Source organism: Electrophorus electricus, chromosome 22, assembly GCF_041902795.1.
Source record: "Electrophorus electricus isolate QZ-2024a chromosome 22, ASM4190279v1, whole genome shotgun sequence".
In the NCBI taxonomy this organism is placed as follows: Eukaryota; Metazoa; Chordata; class Actinopteri; order Gymnotiformes; family Gymnotidae; genus Electrophorus; species Electrophorus electricus.
The window spans coordinates 6,270,517-6,288,735 of NC_137518.1; the positions used below are offsets into that span (position 1 = coordinate 6,270,517).

General features: G+C 39.0%; 2 protein-coding genes across 8 annotated transcripts in view; both read left to right on the top strand.

The window, feature by feature from the left end:
- Positions 1 to 532: 532 nt before the first annotated feature.
- On the top strand, positions 533 to 6,628 carry tamm41 (TAM41 mitochondrial translocator assembly and maintenance homolog). 6 transcript variants are annotated; one of them, XM_027029338.3, is made up of 8 exons: positions 533 to 1,026; positions 1,188 to 1,370; positions 1,699 to 1,791; positions 2,733 to 2,883; positions 3,185 to 3,330; positions 4,481 to 4,646; positions 6,149 to 6,211; positions 6,337 to 6,628. In XM_027029338.3, exons 1-8 carry the CDS (start codon positions 889 to 891, stop codon positions 6,408 to 6,410), a joined length of 1,014 nt encoding a protein of 337 aa, XP_026885139.2. In that variant the 5' UTR covers positions 533 to 888; the 3' UTR covers positions 6,411 to 6,628. The 6 variants fall into 6 exon arrangements, with proteins under 6 accessions (XP_026885139.2, XP_081561977.1, XP_081561974.1 ...); XM_081705849.1 differs by lacking the exon at positions 533 to 1,026 and adding an exon at positions 2,269 to 2,376 and having other exon boundaries at positions 1,352 to 1,370; XM_081705851.1 differs by lacking the exon at positions 533 to 1,026 and adding an exon at positions 2,269 to 2,376 and having other exon boundaries at positions 1,228 to 1,791; positions 2,751 to 2,883.
- A 502-nt stretch (positions 6,629 to 7,130) lies between these two features.
- The window catches only part of vgll4b (vestigial-like family member 4b), a 28,933-nt gene continuing 17,844 nt past the window's right edge, over positions 7,131 to 18,219 (top strand). The window contains exons 1-2 of one of the 2 annotated variants that reach the window (XM_027029331.3): positions 7,131 to 7,273; positions 8,140 to 8,216. In XM_027029331.3, coding sequence (XP_026885132.1) covers positions 8,153 to 8,216 — 64 coding nt within the window. In that variant the 5' untranslated portion in view covers positions 7,131 to 7,273; positions 8,140 to 8,152. Of the gene's footprint in view, positions 7,274 to 7,821; positions 8,217 to 18,219 lie in introns of those variants that run through there. The other variant, XM_081705854.1, reaches the window with a different exon arrangement.

The following is an 18,219-nucleotide window of genomic DNA, read 5'->3' on the forward strand; positions in this document are numbered from 1 at the left end:
TATATTGAATTGTTCATTCAAAAATAACGAGTTGGCCTAAGAATGGGGGAACTGGGATACAACATAAATCAACGGGTCAAAACGTAATTGTTTATTTGAGTATGCAGACCGTATCTATTTAATTAGTTCACATGTCCATTTATATCTCATTGCTTCTAAAATTAAGATATTAAAGGTTCACAAATAGTTCATTCAGATTAAATACCCTGTGTTGTTTTTGTTTTGTTTTTTTTTGTTAGAGGAGTGTTACTATTACCAGTATGAGAAAGCTCATATAGGGGACACAAAATGGAAAAACTAACGTAAGCCCAACGTAAATAATGGCTTGGCAGGTCTCTCCTGTGAGATGCTGCTGAAACTATCGTAAAAGCCCTCTATATCATACAAAGAAAAAAGTCCCTCTTTTTATCCTTCCTATATTTCTTACAATAATGCCTTTACGTGGTTGAAATATCCTTGATGTTTATTTGGGTCGAATATACGTAACGTCCTCCAGAGCGCGAGATGGCGTCGCGTGATTCCGTGAACGTGCTCTTTACCTTGTTTAGCAACAGCGTTAGCCCAATGGCTAGCTCAATGTAGTTGGCTAGCCTTAGCTAGTGTCTCCAAATCCTTATGAAAGATAAGCATATAAACCATACAAATCCCTAATTTATTACTATCATACTTTGCTTTTGAAAAACAATCATTTAGAGCTAGTCGGCTAACATACTGTCGTATAGGAACCATAGGTGAACGGATTGTAAGATAGTTAGATAACGCTAGCTATCGTACGTATCTAACTAATATAGTTTCAGCCATGAGTGAAATGTAATTATTTAGTATCTACGTAGCTAGATAAATTGATTTAGATATATAGCTAGCTGGGCAGATATATCGCTTCTTAAAATGACGCTTCCAGCCTTACAAAATACAAGTGTTTTCTATCGGAGAATTCTGTCACAGTTTCCTCAAGACATTAGCCTAGCTTTTGCATATGGATCTGGAGTATTTAAACAGGCTGGGACCACTCAAGGCCAGATGGGGGTAAGGCAGCTACATTTCCAAAGTATTCCTCTCTTTAGTAGTTATTTAGCTACTGTCATGTCGGCTAGCTAGTTAGTTTGTGGTCATGTTGCCTTAGGTTCTTGTTGCTTAATTATGTTGCCAACCTGCCATGTTTTTTAATTTTAATTTTTTTTAAATAGAGAAACATGATGGACTTTGTATTTGCTGTGGACGACCCCATCACTTGGCACAAAAAGAACTTGAGAGAAAACAGGAAACACTACTCTCTCTTAAAATTTCTTGGTCCAAAGCAGATTAGCAGCATTCAGAATGACTATGGAGCTGCAGTGTACTTCAACACTTTGGTGCCTACTGATGGAAGGGTTTGTAAATTTTGAAAAACTTCAAATGCCATACTTTGATGGGAACATCAATCAAACACCATGATGTGTTTCTTTGTACTCATTTCTTTGCACTCATTTGTATTTCTCTGACATATGGCACACTGCACTTGCACTTACACTTGTCATCACCAGCAGATTAATAGACATGTTTTAAAGTGAGGGCTGATGTGATGAGACTTTGAAGCGAGAGGAAGTTACCTAGTTTTTTTTTTGTTTTGCCTGCTTTAGCTGTTGAGAAATTGGCCTAGGTGATATGTTTGTTGTAAAATCAGATTTCAACAGGGTTTAGCATTAATTGTCATTGCAGATGATCAAGTATGGTGTAATCAGCACAGATTCCTTGATAGATGACTTGCTTCACTGGAAAACTATGTATGTAGCTGGAAGATTGCACAAACCAGTAAGTATCATGAATCATCAATAACATGTAATCTTTGCAGCTATCTGTTGCTGAATGTGGGCTACATTTCAGGAAGTTCTCATCTACAGAGATGATGATGCTATATAGCTTAGTCATAGATCTGTATATGACTCTTCGATTTTGGTTAAAACCAAAGACACTTTAATGTCTGATCTCACTTTAGTAGAATAAGGAGAACTGTTTTACTATGTTTACTTTCATTATTCTTACTTTTCATTATTTTATTAACATAATTGAAAAAGGTGGAATATAGACCACACATTTTTCCTAATAACCTTTAATGATACCTCATTAAAAAAATGTTTATGAACAGTGCATGACTTGTAGAGGAATTATGCAAGTTGCAACCATACACACATATAATCCTTCAAATTCCTTTTCATCTCATTAAAGTAGCCTTTTCCCCCTAATATGAGTATACTGGAATGAGAACTTTGAGTTCTCAAACTTTTATAGAAAACTTGAAAGGATCTACCCTGCTATTGCAGTTACAGGAAGCTCACAAGAAAAGTGAAAATGATAAAACAAGTAGGATATCTTGTTTTGATGAACATGTCAATACAGGTAGGTAGTTTTATGGGATACATGAATAATAATCTTCTGATTTGTTAAGTGCTTGAACAAATAATTTGAAATAATAATAGGACAAAATGATGTTTTAATTGTGAGAAATGGAGGAGGAAAAATTGAAATAATAAAACATCAAATGTATGTAAGACATGTTGAAGGTTTTCTAGCATCAGTTATTGCAGTATCTGTCTTGTTCATTAGATGTAATGTGCCATTTTTGTGGATAGGATTATTATTTTTGTCCTGGAATTGATTTCCTGAAAAGTGATGTACTTGCTAATCTGTTGCACATATAAATAACTAATCAAGTAAACTCCCTATCTCCTGTTTTCTCTACTCGCTTTCTTGAGGTGCGGATTCTGTTGCAGAATGAGAATGGGAAGCTTCACGCCGCCCTGGTGTCAAATCTGAAGAGTGCGGTTAATGCTTGCTTCCTTATGCTTCCAGAGAGCTTCTCTGAGGAGGAGCTTTTCCACCAGATTGCTGGACTATCTTACTCTGGTGATCCTGCCCAGTGTATCTTGTGCATTGCAACTTCTGTTACTTGATGAAACAAATGAGACCTATACACATCTGTCCAAAGATTCTCAGTTACTTTCTCTGTCATTTTTACAAAAAATGGCACAAATTACAAATAACTGCAGTTACAACTTGATATAGTACAACAGATGATTTTGAAGTTATTCAGCAAATGCATTTGTGCTGATTAACAAGGGCCATGAGTCAAAAAATGACATGCTCAGCTTTTAGCATCACTCCTGTTTAATCATAAATGTCTTCTGTGATTGTGTAATGTGCCTAGGGGATTTCAGGATGGTGATTGGTGAGGATAAATCCAAAGTTTCCAACATTGTCAAGGACAATATGCAGCACTTCCGGATTTTATATAATAATATTCTTCAAGAGTGCCCACAGGTGGTTTACAGACCACAACAGGGAAGACTAGAGGTGAGCTATGAAGTCTATATTTAATTAGTTTTCTGGTAGCTTTTGTCCAGCAGGAGATGATATTAAGCAGTAAGGGCTTGGAGGTGTGAGGTGTTGCATTGTTTTTTTTTTGTTTGTTTGTTTTTGGCATATTCCCTTGCAAATCAATGTATGATGTCAACTTTCAAGCTATCCTGTGATAGACAGCATTAAATTACAGTTCCTTCTAAAACTCCATTTAGAAGTCCTCCTTTTTGATGTGAGTGGGTGTTGACTTCTCAAATGTATTCCAAGGCAGATTTCCTGGCATTAAGATTAATTTAACTTTTTAAACTTGCCCAGTGTTGTGGGATCGAGAGCTTAAAACACTGCACGTCCAATATCAAAAAGAGGGATGATTGAACAAAGCTTCACGTTTACTTTGAAAGAAAATCTTAGCAAGAGATATGTTTAAATGCACGGGCTGATTTGCTGGTCTACCTGTTTCATGCCTCAGGGCAAAAAACACATCTGTGCTTAGGAGAAAGAAGGCAGATTTAAGCATTACATTTATTATCACCTTCACTCATGACTTTCTTATACATTCCATACAAAAATACTGTTTAGTTGCTAGGATAAGTATTAATTTAAGAAGGCATGTCTAAGTTGATGAATTGCATGCCTGTTTGGGTTATTCTTAAAAGAAGCAAATAGGACTGCAACGATTACACATTGATGTCATCATCAACAATGAAAAATACTTAAGTGAAAAATTTCACATTTGATGTGCAGGTTATTTAAGAGCGAGTGACACCCTGCAGGGCTGAACTCTGTTCAGACACAGTGATCTATGACACCATTAACACTTCAATCGCACTATTTGTAGTATTTGCTCTTTTACAGGTACTTTTTTCATTTAAATTCAGACTGTTGTCTAAACTACTTTTTTATGGTGCCTGTGCAGCAGTCATTCAGTCAGTCTCGGCAAAAAGCACTATCATTGTTGGCAGTCACAGGGCATAAATCACAGCTCAACTGAGAAATCGCTGTTTGCATATCCCCCACCCCTTTAAAGTTTACATCAATATAGCTGTAGCTTCTGCTGAATGACGTTCGGCACTTCATGCCGTGTTCTTACTGTAATGTAAAAATGTACGGAAGCATTTCAGCTTTTGCACCTGTTTCCATCCAGGTGGACAAAAGTCCGGAGGGCCAGTTTACCCAGCTGATGGCCCTGCCTCGGACGCTACAGCAACAGATCACCCGCCTGGTGGATCCTCCTGGGAAGAATCGAGATGTGGAGGAGATACTGCTGCAAGTGGCCCAGGACCCAGACTGTGCCTCCGTAGTACAGCAAGGTAAAATGAGCTCTAAATTAGGGCTACACAAGATCACCAGAGGAAGACAATGTGAGTGCACATTGTAGAATTCAGCATACAGAATTTGAAATAGCTAGGCACGTTATGGGCAAATTCGTCATTATTCATGTGTTTTATGTGATTCTTAGCACATTTTGGCCCACTGGATCAGACTATTATGACACCTTAAATTAAAAATGACTTGTTGGTAAATTTGAGGCATAAGGGTTCCTGTCACATAACTCAAAAGAACAGGTCTGTACACAGCAGAATTATCATCTGAACCGCCTACAAACCACTATCTCAGAGTTACCTGTTAAATTGGTGGTATAAAACAAATGTCCTAGAAATATGCTCCATTCAAAGGATTTGTTGTAATGACAGATGCATTTTTTTTATTAACTTTATTTTTGTGAAGCCCAACATGCCAATTTCCTTCCTTATAAGCACTTTGCGCTTTTAGTTTTCTAAAAGTTATTTTCTAGTTATTTATTTGTTTGTTTTAAAGTAATATAATCTAATAATCTGAACCAGTGGAGAGGTTAATAGGTTCCTTACTTAACCCTCACAGGCCACCAGTTGAAGTAAAGTCCAGCATCTGTGCTTACCGTTTGCTGTGATACAGAAGCTTTTGCTAAAATGAACCACACTCACCAGACAATGTTCTCAGTAATGTTTGGCCTTGTCTCACCCAACTGGCCTTCCTAAATATGTTTACAAAGGCTCTTCAGGAACCTCAGTGGAGCATGAATGGTCAAAAGCATGTCTGAACGTTTACCTTACAGTTTTCAAAACACTGATATCTGTCTTTAAATTACTGACCTTGTTAAACTGTTGTAGTGCCATTAATTTGCATTAGGCTTTTGGTCCTTAATGTTACTGACTGATCATTTATAACTTAATGATTATTTGCGATAGCAGTTTAAAGATCTTCATGCTTCTTTGCATCCATACATGTCCATGCAGTGAATGGTTTATTTGAACCCTGAAAATTATTTGTAGCTTTATATGAAATAGATTTCTGGTAAAATTTGCAGTGTCTAGGTGATGTATTTTATCTTGCTAGCACATTTTACCTCAATTTTGCTTTTCCAGTTTGTGAAAGGTGAGGTGGAGCCGAAGTGTCTTGGGCAGGTACCATTCCGTATTGGCCAGAGTTCCCTGGCTATGTAGGTTATTGTCAGGTTACCTGTTTTGCTGTGTTATTGTTAGGTTACTATTAGATTGTGGAACAGGAAATTCTAGCCACTTGCATTTTTAGGTTCAGGGCTTAGGTAAAAGGCTTGGTCCTTCATTAGTGGGATCCTAGGCTGCCGGTCTTTTCTGAACTGAGAATACAACTGAACTGAAAATGACAATGGCAAAGTAAAGCTCAATAAGAATGTTATTATAATGCAATTTTGTGGCTAGGTCATTGTTCTTGGAATCAAAGGAGTGGCCACTCAGTGTTCATAACTTTGATAAAACCATATATAACTACTTGTGTTGCTTTCTTTTTAAAGGCATCTCATCGATAGTGAAAACCTCCAGTATTTCACAAAGTGTCAAAGGAATTGCCACAGCAGGTAGATGTGTCTGTTTTACCATATGTTCTCTGGATATTCACGATTTTAATTTACTGATAAGTCACACATACCAAATTATGCTTCAAGTCTGAAGTAAAGCTGTCCTGCTTTTACATTTTCCAAAGGACTCATGAAGACGGTGTCATACAGTATGAAAAAGCTGCAGAAGATGTCGAAAGGCTGGTGGAGGAAGACGTGATTTCTTCTCTCCATATTTCTCATGAACTGTGTTGGGTTGACTGATCATTGTTTTTTTGACAAGAAAACTATCTTTACAAGACATGAACATTTTAACATTTTTATATAATGCCAGAGTCATGTCTGAATGTCATTAAGCGTACATTCAGGTGAACCAAGTAATACTTATTGTATGTAAAATGGATTTGATAAATGACAGATTAAAAGCATGTTTCTATATGTGTAGTGCTTGCCTACAGGTAACTTGCACCAAACTGTAGAGGGATTTACTTTACACACAGAAATGTTACATGATTTTTCATCCTCTTTGAAAAAGCAAAATTACTCATGTAATTGTTTAATATTGATATTTAATATTGATTTGAAATTGATATTGTATGATATCTGGAACCCCTGATTTACATTCAGATGTTCTACAAGATCTCAGCCTGGGTAATGTAATACATTTAGAGCTATATCATAGTATATTATGGCCCTTTGCCCTTCAGAAATTGCAACTGTTCGAAATTTTCATTTTTTCTTTACTGTTATTTAGACAGCCACTGTTTATCAACCAGTGTTTCATCACCCTACCGTTTACAAAGTTATGATGTAATCCATGTATTAGCATAATATATGCTGATCTCATTTTTGTTAACCTTAGCCAATGAGAATTCTCCACTCTCACCACCTGCTAGGAAGAATTCCATCATTCCAAGCATTCCTGTTCTAAGATCGTCTCAAGTGCGCGATACCCTGAACTAAGTCTTGAATACGCGGAACAGTTAGCTGTTTCTGTGGACTTAATACTACTTGTGGCTTTTCCTTCTCTTAATTTACAGCACTGTCGAAATCTAGGACATTCCAAAGTGGCGCTCCAAAGTGGTATGTAGTTAGTTAGTCGTTTCAGTGACCTACTTTGTCGTTTATTTACATAGCAATCAGTTATGATCTTTCAGTTACGTAGTAAATTCTATTAGATGAAGAACGCGAACTTATTAGGGACAATCTACAAAACAATCATAAGGTAGTTATTGGCCACGTTACAAATCGACACTGGTGTAATGCAGCTTCGCTAGAATAGTAAAAAACACCTGTTAAAATATCCATTTGAATTGTTAGTGAGAAAAGCAAAAGTGTAATCACTATCTTTTTACTGTAACACTTAATACATTCCTGTATGTGTGGTTGGTTGAAAACAGTTCTTAACATCGAACACTTCCTTGAGATCAGACGATACAGCTTTTCAGTTTTCCCCACTGTAAATACAGGATCGATTGTTTTGATTACTAAAAGCATGTAAAAGAATATCGTGCCAGGTTAAGTCCAACATAATGTAGTTTGTTACAGTAAGCGCGTTTGTAACCAGTTTCTCTGTTTAAACAACAGTGGTATCTTTGGAATGTGAAGTGTGGGAAGTAGGACGTCGAGGAGTAGCGCTTCGGATGCTTGGCAGTTCATTCACCGAATTAAGTTGAAAACACCCATCAATGAAACGACACTACGATCGTCTTAATTTCAATAGACTATAGCCTAGGCATTAAATGTGGGGAAAGGTTCACAGGTCAGATTTTAATAGAACCATTTTCAGTCTGACGCGGCGAAATCAGGAGCTAGCTGCTTGACAAGACCTCAAACATACTGTGTATTGTGCTACTTCTCGACCATGCAGCATAAAGAAATACGCACATTTTTAAAAAAAACATCTTATTTCGACGCACGGCGTTTTTGAACTGGTAATTTTTCATTAGGGTCTTACCAAGAATGGAAACGCCTTTGGATGTCTTATCAAGAGCAGCATCTTTAGTGCACGCGGATGATGAGAAACGTAAGTTTTTTCTTTTCTTATCATTTATCGCAGATTTAGTTGAACATATACCACAGCATTGCATGTGTATTATTCGTACTATTTAATATAGATTTTAAATAACTTGCAGAATATCTCGCAGAAAGTTATATTTCTAAAGAAGGAAACTACGGTTTGCATTTGGGGAATGTTTTGTCCTTTGGCTGCTATTTTTGTACATAGCAATACAGTACAGTGATGACACAGTTTGGCTACTGTGTCCATTGATATAGTGGCGATCACTTGTCTTGGCGACCACCCGAAGAGTCTCGATAGATGCTTTAGCAATGCGGTTGTGTGAGCATTTAGAACTCTATATATCCTAGTTATGTAACGTGTTCTAAGTGGTTTTGATGAGGCGCGTGCAGAATGACATCATGCGTCTAGAACTGTACGAGCGCTTTCCAGAGAGGATGGTATCAAGACTGCCTGCAGAATAATAACCACCTGGTCTTGCTTCTTACTCGAACAAGAACACACTGATTTTCGGCCCATATAGTAATTTCTCCCTGGCCACACTATTTCTATAATCACACCACAATGAATTTGTCAGGTTAGAAAATTCCTTCCTAGATTAGGCACAAACAAATCCTACTCGGCAGGCATTTTGACTTGCTGACATTTGGTGTGCACAGCCTGTTGGAGGTGGGGGACAATTTTCAAGACCTGTTTGAACTACATTGTTAACCTGACAGCTACATTAGATTTTTAATGACTATACTGAATTTTTAATGCTGCTGGTAGCATACTGGTTTGGGCTTTCAACATATTTTGTTTGCAGTAACTGAATAATGTATTACTTATTCATAATGTATTACAATCTCAATGTTAACCGAAGACCATTTCAGGGGTTAATCATATCTGTAAACTCAATTTTACCTTATCCATGCTGTTCTAACTCACTACTGATGAGTATGAACATTAGGAAGATTATAATAAGGAAACAGGGTCAGCTTGTCAGAGCTGGAAATTCTTGCGTGGGTCGCTTCAGTGACAGTGACCGTGCCGTCGATCTGCCCTAAGTATAGCCTGAAAGGGGTTGTTGCTCCCCCATCACCCTCCTGCTGGGTTTTCGTTTTGGACCGGGTTGATGTCACTCTTGTTGTGATTGTGCATGACCTTTTGTGTTCACACAATTCAAGTTGAGCTGCTTTCACAATACAGCATAGGCTTTATTAGCCCAGTCAAATCTCTTCCCACTTGTTTTCTTTTGTGACAAACCTTTTGGTATGCTGGGGAACTTGACTCATTACAGTGGCAATTTGGCCCTGGTCCACAGTTCAGAAAATGATGGTACATGAATGGCATATTTTGAGAGAATAATTGCTTGGAAGGTGTGGTTTTAATTTGTTTTGCTTTGTTGGGTGGTGACTTGGCTGCAAAAATTTTCAGGGTGCTTGTTTTACCTGACCTATTGGCTGAGAGTAGCACAGGCCAATCACATTAAGCCTTATAACACCAATAAAATAAATATGATACAGTCCCAGCATATTTCATCACTTTAAAGCTAAGTGAGAGCCTTAAACCAAAGAGCAAGGTGGTTTGTAGTACTGACTTCTCTTGGAAAGATGGTAGACTAAAGAATTGAGATGCCTTATGCATGAAGTATCTGTGATTGTAGCTCAGTGGTTAAGGTCCTGCACTAGTAATCAGAAGGTTACCAGTTCAAGCCCTGCCATCACTAAGTTACCACTGTTGGGGCCCTGGGTAATGCCCCTTAATTCCTTAAATTATACTTGGTCACAAAAGCATCTGCTAAATCATGTAGTCTTTAAGAGCTATGGTAAGTTTAGTTTCATGTTGACACAGTGGTAGAACTAGCTGATGTTTTACCCCCAGTATTGAGGGCTTCTTGCCAACAGGAGGTGGACTAGACAATGCCTCCTCCCAGTCCAGACATCCATTCCTTTATTGTATGTTTGTTTTGGCCACGCCACTGCTGCTTCCAACACCTGTGGCCCAGACCCAAACAGGAAGTTGACCTCTGGGTCCCTGGGACCTTTATTCTCATTCTTCATGAAAGATTGATGTTGTTCCTTTTTGTTATTGTATCCATGGAATGCCCAAATCTGTCAGCACCTCCTGGTCCTGAAGGTAAGATGTGTCAGAAATTGCTCACTTGCCCCTTTGTTGAGAATGTGTGAATCCCGTTCTGGCCTGGCTGACTTGCTGCTGTGCTAGGATCACCCTTTGTCAGGCTCTTTTGTGATGGTATTCCTTGATCCCATCCTGAGTTCTCATGGAACTGATGTGTCCTTGACACCCTGAGGTTTGGATAGGAAATTCCATTAGTCTGACATGGCTAGTCCCACTTAGAGGCATTTTCACTGCATAATGTAGTGTTTCTTCAACCCAGCTGATTCACATCATTAGACTTTAGTTCATGCAAAGATAAGGAAAAGCCTAAATTGACCCGTGTTGTCTTGTCAAGGTTTGGAGGCAGTACTCATATAATGATACAATGATGCAAGAGGGAAAAGTGCTTAGGCTTCACGTTTCTTGCAGGATTTAAAGGGTCTCTGATGTGTCCTGCAACTGGCGGTCTTGGGCATTATTCTTGTTAACTGAATAGAGCTTGAACAAAACTAGAGGGGTGTGCAGAGCTGATCAAGAAGTACAAGTCCTGCTACAACTTTGTATTGCACAATGGATTCCAGCAATTCTACTTGCTGTCTTTGAATAATTAGAAAACTCATCTGACATCTGGTACAATAATCCTGGAAGGATTCTAATTTTTTGAACCTGAACTATGCATGTCTGGGGGACACATTCATTTACAGCATTTAGCTGACACTTTTATCCAAAGCAACTTACAATTATGACTGAGTACAACTTGAGCAACTGAGGGTTAAGGGCCTTGCTCAAGGGCCCAACAGTGGCAAGCTGAACCAGCAACCTTCCGATTACAAGTCAAGTGCTTTAACCACTGAGTTACCACTGCCCTCATTCACACACCATACAGAAAATACGTGACCATGGGGGGTGTCAGCCAGACACAGCAATGTGAAAGACATCACGAGATCAAGATGTACAGTTAATTACTGTGGCCCTGAAAACCCACAATTGTTTCTCTGAATGTAGCTGGACATGTGTTATGTATTGAGGAAGCCATAAGCTCCACTCCTTGTGTCCCTGCTAACTCATTTGTATGGGTCTTGATGCAGTTTCTATGAGGTTGTTTTTGAGAGGGGAACAAAGGTATCTTTATTATTCTTCCTGTCATCTCCAATTCTGTAATTATTAAGGCCACTCAAGTGCCATCAGATGTCAAGCACCTCTCCAGGAGAACAAGAAAGTTGGTGTAGCTGTACAGCTGGTATCAACAGATAATAAATTAGGGGATCTTTTATTACAAAACACAGGGCCAGCTAGAGCAGAAAATATTTTTTTTCCTGATGATTTGAGATTTGAGGGTTCACTTATAGTCCATGGACACGGCTGACCTTCAGGTCATGGGGCTAAGGTCAGAGGTTCATGGGGGTGGGGACGGAGTGGGCAGGATATCCTGAAAAAAGGCACACGCAGGTACTCACTATTGAGTGCTAAGATGTGAATGATTGTTTTTAGTCTATCAAAGAGACTACTGAGGAATATAGGACACTTGCTATAAGATACAGGCTTAACTAATTGAAAATTTTAATCATCCCCTTGTGGTTTCCCTGCCAACTGATAGAAAGGTATGATATGTGATGTAAATATTGTGGTCATTATATTTTTTGGTATGGGTTACAGTAGTCTAATGGTTACAATCATGTGCCTTTACACAGACAAGAACACTACGTTGGATTTATCAATATATGAAATGTTTAAAAAAATCAGGATGGAACAGTCAATCCTGGGATCTCAAGAACATGGGTTAAATGTATGGGGAGGCAGGAAGGGGGGCTTTAAGGGGAAGGGGATTGTTTTCTTCGCAATTATTGTTATGGGAATGTATGCTAAAAATATAAATCTGGAATGCTCGTATAAGATTACACTATATGGTGATGGGTTTTATTCATTATGATATGATAAATCATTATGATTCATGTCTCATTTCATGACAAAACTATCCCAACATTAAATCTGTATTAACCAGTCCAGTTTTCCATCGTTTCATAGCTGTAGCAGCTGGAATTCTTGACCTCCATGGTGCAGCTCCCGCAAAAGCTGTGCAGTGGTATGTCAGTGGTTAAGGTACTCGACTACTAATCAGAAGGTTGCTACTTCAAATCCCACCATGGCCACTCTTGGTCCCCTAGGCAAGGCCCTTAACCCTCAGTGGCTGAAACTGTGTTCAGTCAGAATTGTAAAATGCTTTGGATAAAAGTGTCAGCTGGAGCAGGAAACCCCTCATTCCCTATTTCAGCACACAATGCTTATTGCAGGGAGTAAGCTAGGATACAGGTGACTTAGCAGACAAATCAATTGGATTTGGTGCAAATAGTCTTCTGGTTCTTATGCAGTACAGGCACACAAAGCTGGTGCTCTCAACACCATACATGGCTATTTAAATAACAACAGATCTGGAAAAGATGTACAGGTTTCATTTGTGTCAAACTTTAAAGTCAATTAATTAGCACTGAAATGCAGCCACATATGACTCTTAAATGATCACAAAGGTGATTCTCTGTCTCAGGAGCATGAGTGGCAGTGAAAAGTATTAAGAAAGAGGAAAATTACTGATATGGCAGTCAGACAGAAGGCTATCTGGTAAAGTATTGTGCATTATGAAGACAGGATGATGGCCTTTTAAGAGTAAAACCAGAATTAATGTTACCATCAGGGACATTCATTTTGGATTCAGTTGTGAACATTCACATTAATTCTCAAACGCAACACCTTCTACATGCTTTGGTTTCCAAACACAGCTACTCAAAGTCAATGTCCAAATGTGAACTGGCATTGTGCAAATTTAAGCCACCTTTGTGTAGCTTTGAGTCATTTCATAACCATTCGAATAAGAGCTCAGACCTGTTAATACATCCAAGGAAGGTAATGCACCCTCTCTACATTTTTTTTTCTGTAAGTCATGTCTTAACTGGGCCTGATCCAACCCAGTGTAGTGCATCCACTTACATTGAATTTCCAAGCACTTGTTTTTGTTCAGCTCCACTGCCTTAGATGCACAGAAGTGTTATTGCACTGTTATTGCTAACACCCTGTCTTGGATATGCACACAAAGGGGCACTCTATCACTCTGACCTGCGTTTCTGCCCTTTATTGATAAAAGGCTTCTTTTGCTGGGAGGTGGCTACAATGATATTGTGCACCAGAGGCCAAGTGTGCTTTAGCTGGTATGATGATATCTCCATCCACTGAGACATCGTGATAAATTATGGTCTCTGAGATCCAGAAAAAAAATTCATGACCCAATCCATCCCCTTTTTGGGGATAATAAATGTTCAAGGGCAGTTACTCCCAGTTCTGAATATAAAAGGATTATGCCACAAGTCTCTTTTTAAGACCAGCCATGTCTAAAGTTCAATTAATCTTGATACTAACTGTGCACAGTGCTGTGTTGCCTCATCTGTGTAAGGATCAGTCAGAGTTCTGGTGCTGATTGACAGGCCTACTAGTTTGTTCACTATTCTGCTACTGAAAATGCAAAGGCCAGCAACCGAACAAGTAAACATAACTGTTTTGTGGGTGTCACTTTCTGGCACAACTTTGACTAGCACAACTTGTTTGTGTAAACTGCAGTGGCAAAAATCCAAAGCCAAGTCTCTCTTAAATCTTGCCATCCCGTGTGCCAGGGTTCAGAGAATCAGTCAAGATTTTAATCCCAATCTAACAGCAGAACTTCAGAAAAAGCAGACTGAGGTTTCAGTGGTCCGGGCTGGGGGTCTTCTGCTGAGCCTTGGAAACCAACGAGCCACGCAGCTGACAAACTGTCAGGAATCTAGGGCTCTAGTGGGGGTTGCTGTGTGTGATGTGTGTGGAGTTATTCATCCATTCATTGATTCAATTTATTTGGGGAGTGGGGGTACTGGGGACACTAAGTCACTAAGTTCTGAGTATAAATATGAATGATTTATATAAGAATAAATAATACTTCCAAACAAATGACTACTGCTGAAGGCACATATCAAATTAGGACATTCAGGACTTATTATTATTGCTAGTATTATATATTTAACATTTGTATTAGATACAATTTATTAAAAGTTCCTAAATGTAACAGCAGTTTTCAAACGAAACAGCTCTTTCTCCTCCTTGTTAAAAATGTGTTCTGGTGCACCGTTGATCTTAGGCGGGTTCTGGGGCGTCTGTAGACACTGTTTCACTGTGGGTGTGTTCGCAGCTCTACCCTGAGGTGCACCTGTCTCCTGTGTTCATTTCCCTGTGCTGTCCTAGACCAGACTGCCTGCAGCAGAGAGGATCTGGTTTCTTTTTCTCAGCACAACAGGAACAATATGCCATCCCCCTAGATGTGTATATAATGCGCCCTTCTCACCTGCAGTGGGCGAAGCTTCTGGGGTATCGCTCATGCTCACTACCTCGCTGTAATTATGAGCTTGAGCCTGATACCAGTGGTTGCATAATGTTGCTCTTGAACTGCGACCACAGGTTGGCAATATGCGGTCGTGGTTGCTCAGATGGCACGGAAACTGGGCTAGTGGTTGGAGTACGTAGACAGCAGTATAGCAAAATCATATTCTATCATTACACATGCGCTAATGCTGATATGATGAAAATGTGTTTTCTGATAAACAAGTGCATTGCTTGAACTTTTAAACTTAAGATGTTCTTTTATGTTTTTATGTAATATGTTTTTTTTGAATGATAAAATCACAAGTAAATGTTGACTTCTTATCTAAGTTTAACACCCCCCCCCCCCCAAAAAAAAATTATGCATATACATTTGACCATGGATCAATCTGTTATATATGTTGCATCATGAAGAATTTGAAAATGCCCAGTAATAATGTTCTATTTCAATACATTTTGTAAGTTTTATACTTTAACTTGTAAGTTTTATACTTTGAACTCTTTGTTCAATATTGTTACAAACGTTTTACCTTCCATATGAATTGGATTACAATCATACCAGTCCCCTTTGGTGGATCAGAGAATCTTTTAAGGGTCAAGGAATCTAACCAAACAGCTCAATTAAAAAACCATCTCTATCAAGACCTTGTTTCTTGGAGAAAAAAAAATATTGGTGTTGCATAAGATTTAACCACCATAGCTTGCTGTTACTCAGTGTACCCATTGCATGAACAAAGCAACCATTTTAACAGCTTTCTAAACAGTCCATGAGGGACTGATGCTGAGCGTACTGACCCGCATCTTCTCAAAAAGCCCAGAGAACCTGTCATTGGCTTTGTGCTAATGCTCAGCACATTAAGCAAAACCACAACCCTTTCCAGAATGGCTGTGGGCTTTTCTGATATTCATGGTGTCTTCTATGTTTTTTGGGGGGCATTTGGATTATGACACAAGACATTAGGTAAAACAATGACCTCGATTTCAATGCTGAAATCTTTTCAGCTCAGGGATGGATGATCTACTTTTTAAAAAGTTTTTTCAGTTGTCCTCATAAAACATTGTATGTTTTTCGAGGGTGTACGAGAGGGTGGGTTTGGTTGATTATTATATCCTAGTTTATCTGAGCTTCTGTGCTCAGCCAAGTCCTATTTGGGCAAATCTGATTTCCCTTGTTTTGGAGTAAAAGACTGAGGAGGTTACGGAGGTTATGGTTATGGAGGCTACTCCTGCCCAGTTCTACATCGTTAGTCCACTGCTGCATCCAAAATGGGGGGGGGGGGGAAATACCCACAATTGAAAACAATGGATTAAGCAGCTCTTTCAATGGAGGCACTGTTCAGACTTGGCGTGGCCTTTCTGCCAAGTGTGTGAAATACGAGACAATGGCTCTCTAAATCCAATGAGAAGCATTTTCCTTAGTATTGACAGGTCTGTGGGGGCAGATTTAGGGAGAGTTGAGGGAGTTAGGCCCTCTATGTGAATAGACCTTTAATCCCCTTCGGCCTAGAGAGCCAAGTTAGAGAGGGAGCTGCAATCTTGATGATGAGAGAGGTCAATTGAAAAGCATGGCACCACCCTCAATAATCCCCCCTGCTGCTTCTGGGCTTTCATGCATTGGCTGCATTTGGTTGAGAATACAGCAGGCAGTTAAAGGTTAACTGGGTGTAAAGTCTCAGAATTTGCTACGGCATTGCAGAATCACTTCCTGGTTCATGCTGGTACACTCAATTGTTAGGGCGAAATATTGGATCTGTTGACGTGATAAAGAATTGAAAATTAAATATCAGGAAACCAGGGTAAGGTACCATCACTAGACCAAATGCAAAATCAGAATCAGAATCTTAATTCACCAAGCATGAAGTGTACCAGGAATTTCTCTTGGTGCAGGTGAATGGTTAAATATAACACAGCAGTTTGCCACTCAATACAACATGTTTAGGGCTGCACCATTTTGACAATAATAACTGCAGGAATTTTGAACAATATTGTGTTTGTGCAGTCATGAATTTAAATATTGATATTTACTGTAAACAGGCTCAGTGTGAATCTAGCAGCTGCACAACACTGTAAGAACTGATGTAGAAATAATTACCTCATCATTATCTGTGCTAATGCATAATGGGCATTCTCACTGAGTAGACCCCAGGTACAGAACAAGGAATTTCTCAGCAGTGCTTAACTATGAACCTAGAGATCTCCCACCTTACAAAAGACTTTGCTTGCTATCTTAATACAAGGCACCTGATGCATAATGGACTTCCACAGCATCTGAGTACTAGAGTGCTCAAGGGCTGGGCCTTATGGGCCAGATTTCACTAAAGAGCTTTCCTTCTTTAAAAATATGGGGAACTGAAATCGTGTGCCATGGCAGGCACAAAAACCTGAAGGTGGTGTGGTTTTTGAATGCTCTTTACAGATAGAACAGAGTTCCTCTGGCCTCAATGATGAAGCTACATGAATAGACAAGTGGCTGCTTCATGCAAGTAAAAAATACTATTTTTGAATATTTTTTTCATAGCAGGAGGCTTGCCTGAACCACTGATGGTCAACTTTCCAACAGCCTTTTCTGAGTATTTCAAAAGATTCATTGTTTGTTGTCTAAAATGGCATTCCTTTAGCTAATGACATAATCCTGTTCTAAGGCCCATCTTGGAGCATTTCAGAGTTGTAAAACCTTCAAAGTTCAAGTAAACTTGTTCCAGTCAGAGAAACATTTATCAGACCACTATTCAACTAGCCCTTCCTTATCTTTGTCATCAGTTTTCATGTACCATTGGAAAGCAAGATTAGATAATGGACATCTGCAAATGCAGCTACACTATAGAACCGTACGTGCAAATTAATCAAACCTGATCAAAGATGATCAAAAAAGAATTATCTTCGTCAATATCAACCAGTTCAGAGGATGTAAAGCACAGGATGGTAACTGTACATCAGAGTGGTTCACAACAATAAAAACCCTAAATTTTTTGTATGGCCAGACCTAAACCCCATTAAGATTCTGTGATGTGTGTGTAGAAATGAGTGGTTCATGCACGAGAACCCTCCTAGAGCTAAAACAGTGGGCCAAAGTGGGCCAAAACGCCCCACCCTCTACCGCTCCACCTTGATGCATGCGGGACATAATCAACTAGATTAGATGGGGTCAGAACAGAGTCCCTGCTATAACCTTCACTTGTCCTCATTTCTGCTAAAGGAGGACAGCGTTTTAGAATTTGGGTAAGAATGCAAGAACACTATCTTTTTTAAGGGAAAAATTGAGAAAATGAAGCCAGTGGGCAGTTCCTTTTGTTTTTAATAGCTGCTGACATCATGGCTGGGATTGGAGTATGAGAGTACACTCTGTGACTGAAACTGTTGACCACTGTAGGAGATTATTAAATGCATAAAAAATCCAAAACCCCAACATACAGATTTACCAAGTTAATCCTAAATCAGTCATGTAAGAATTGAATGTTGCAGCAGCAGTAAGTGATGCTACACAAATAAATAAAAATACAAGTTAGGTTATTAG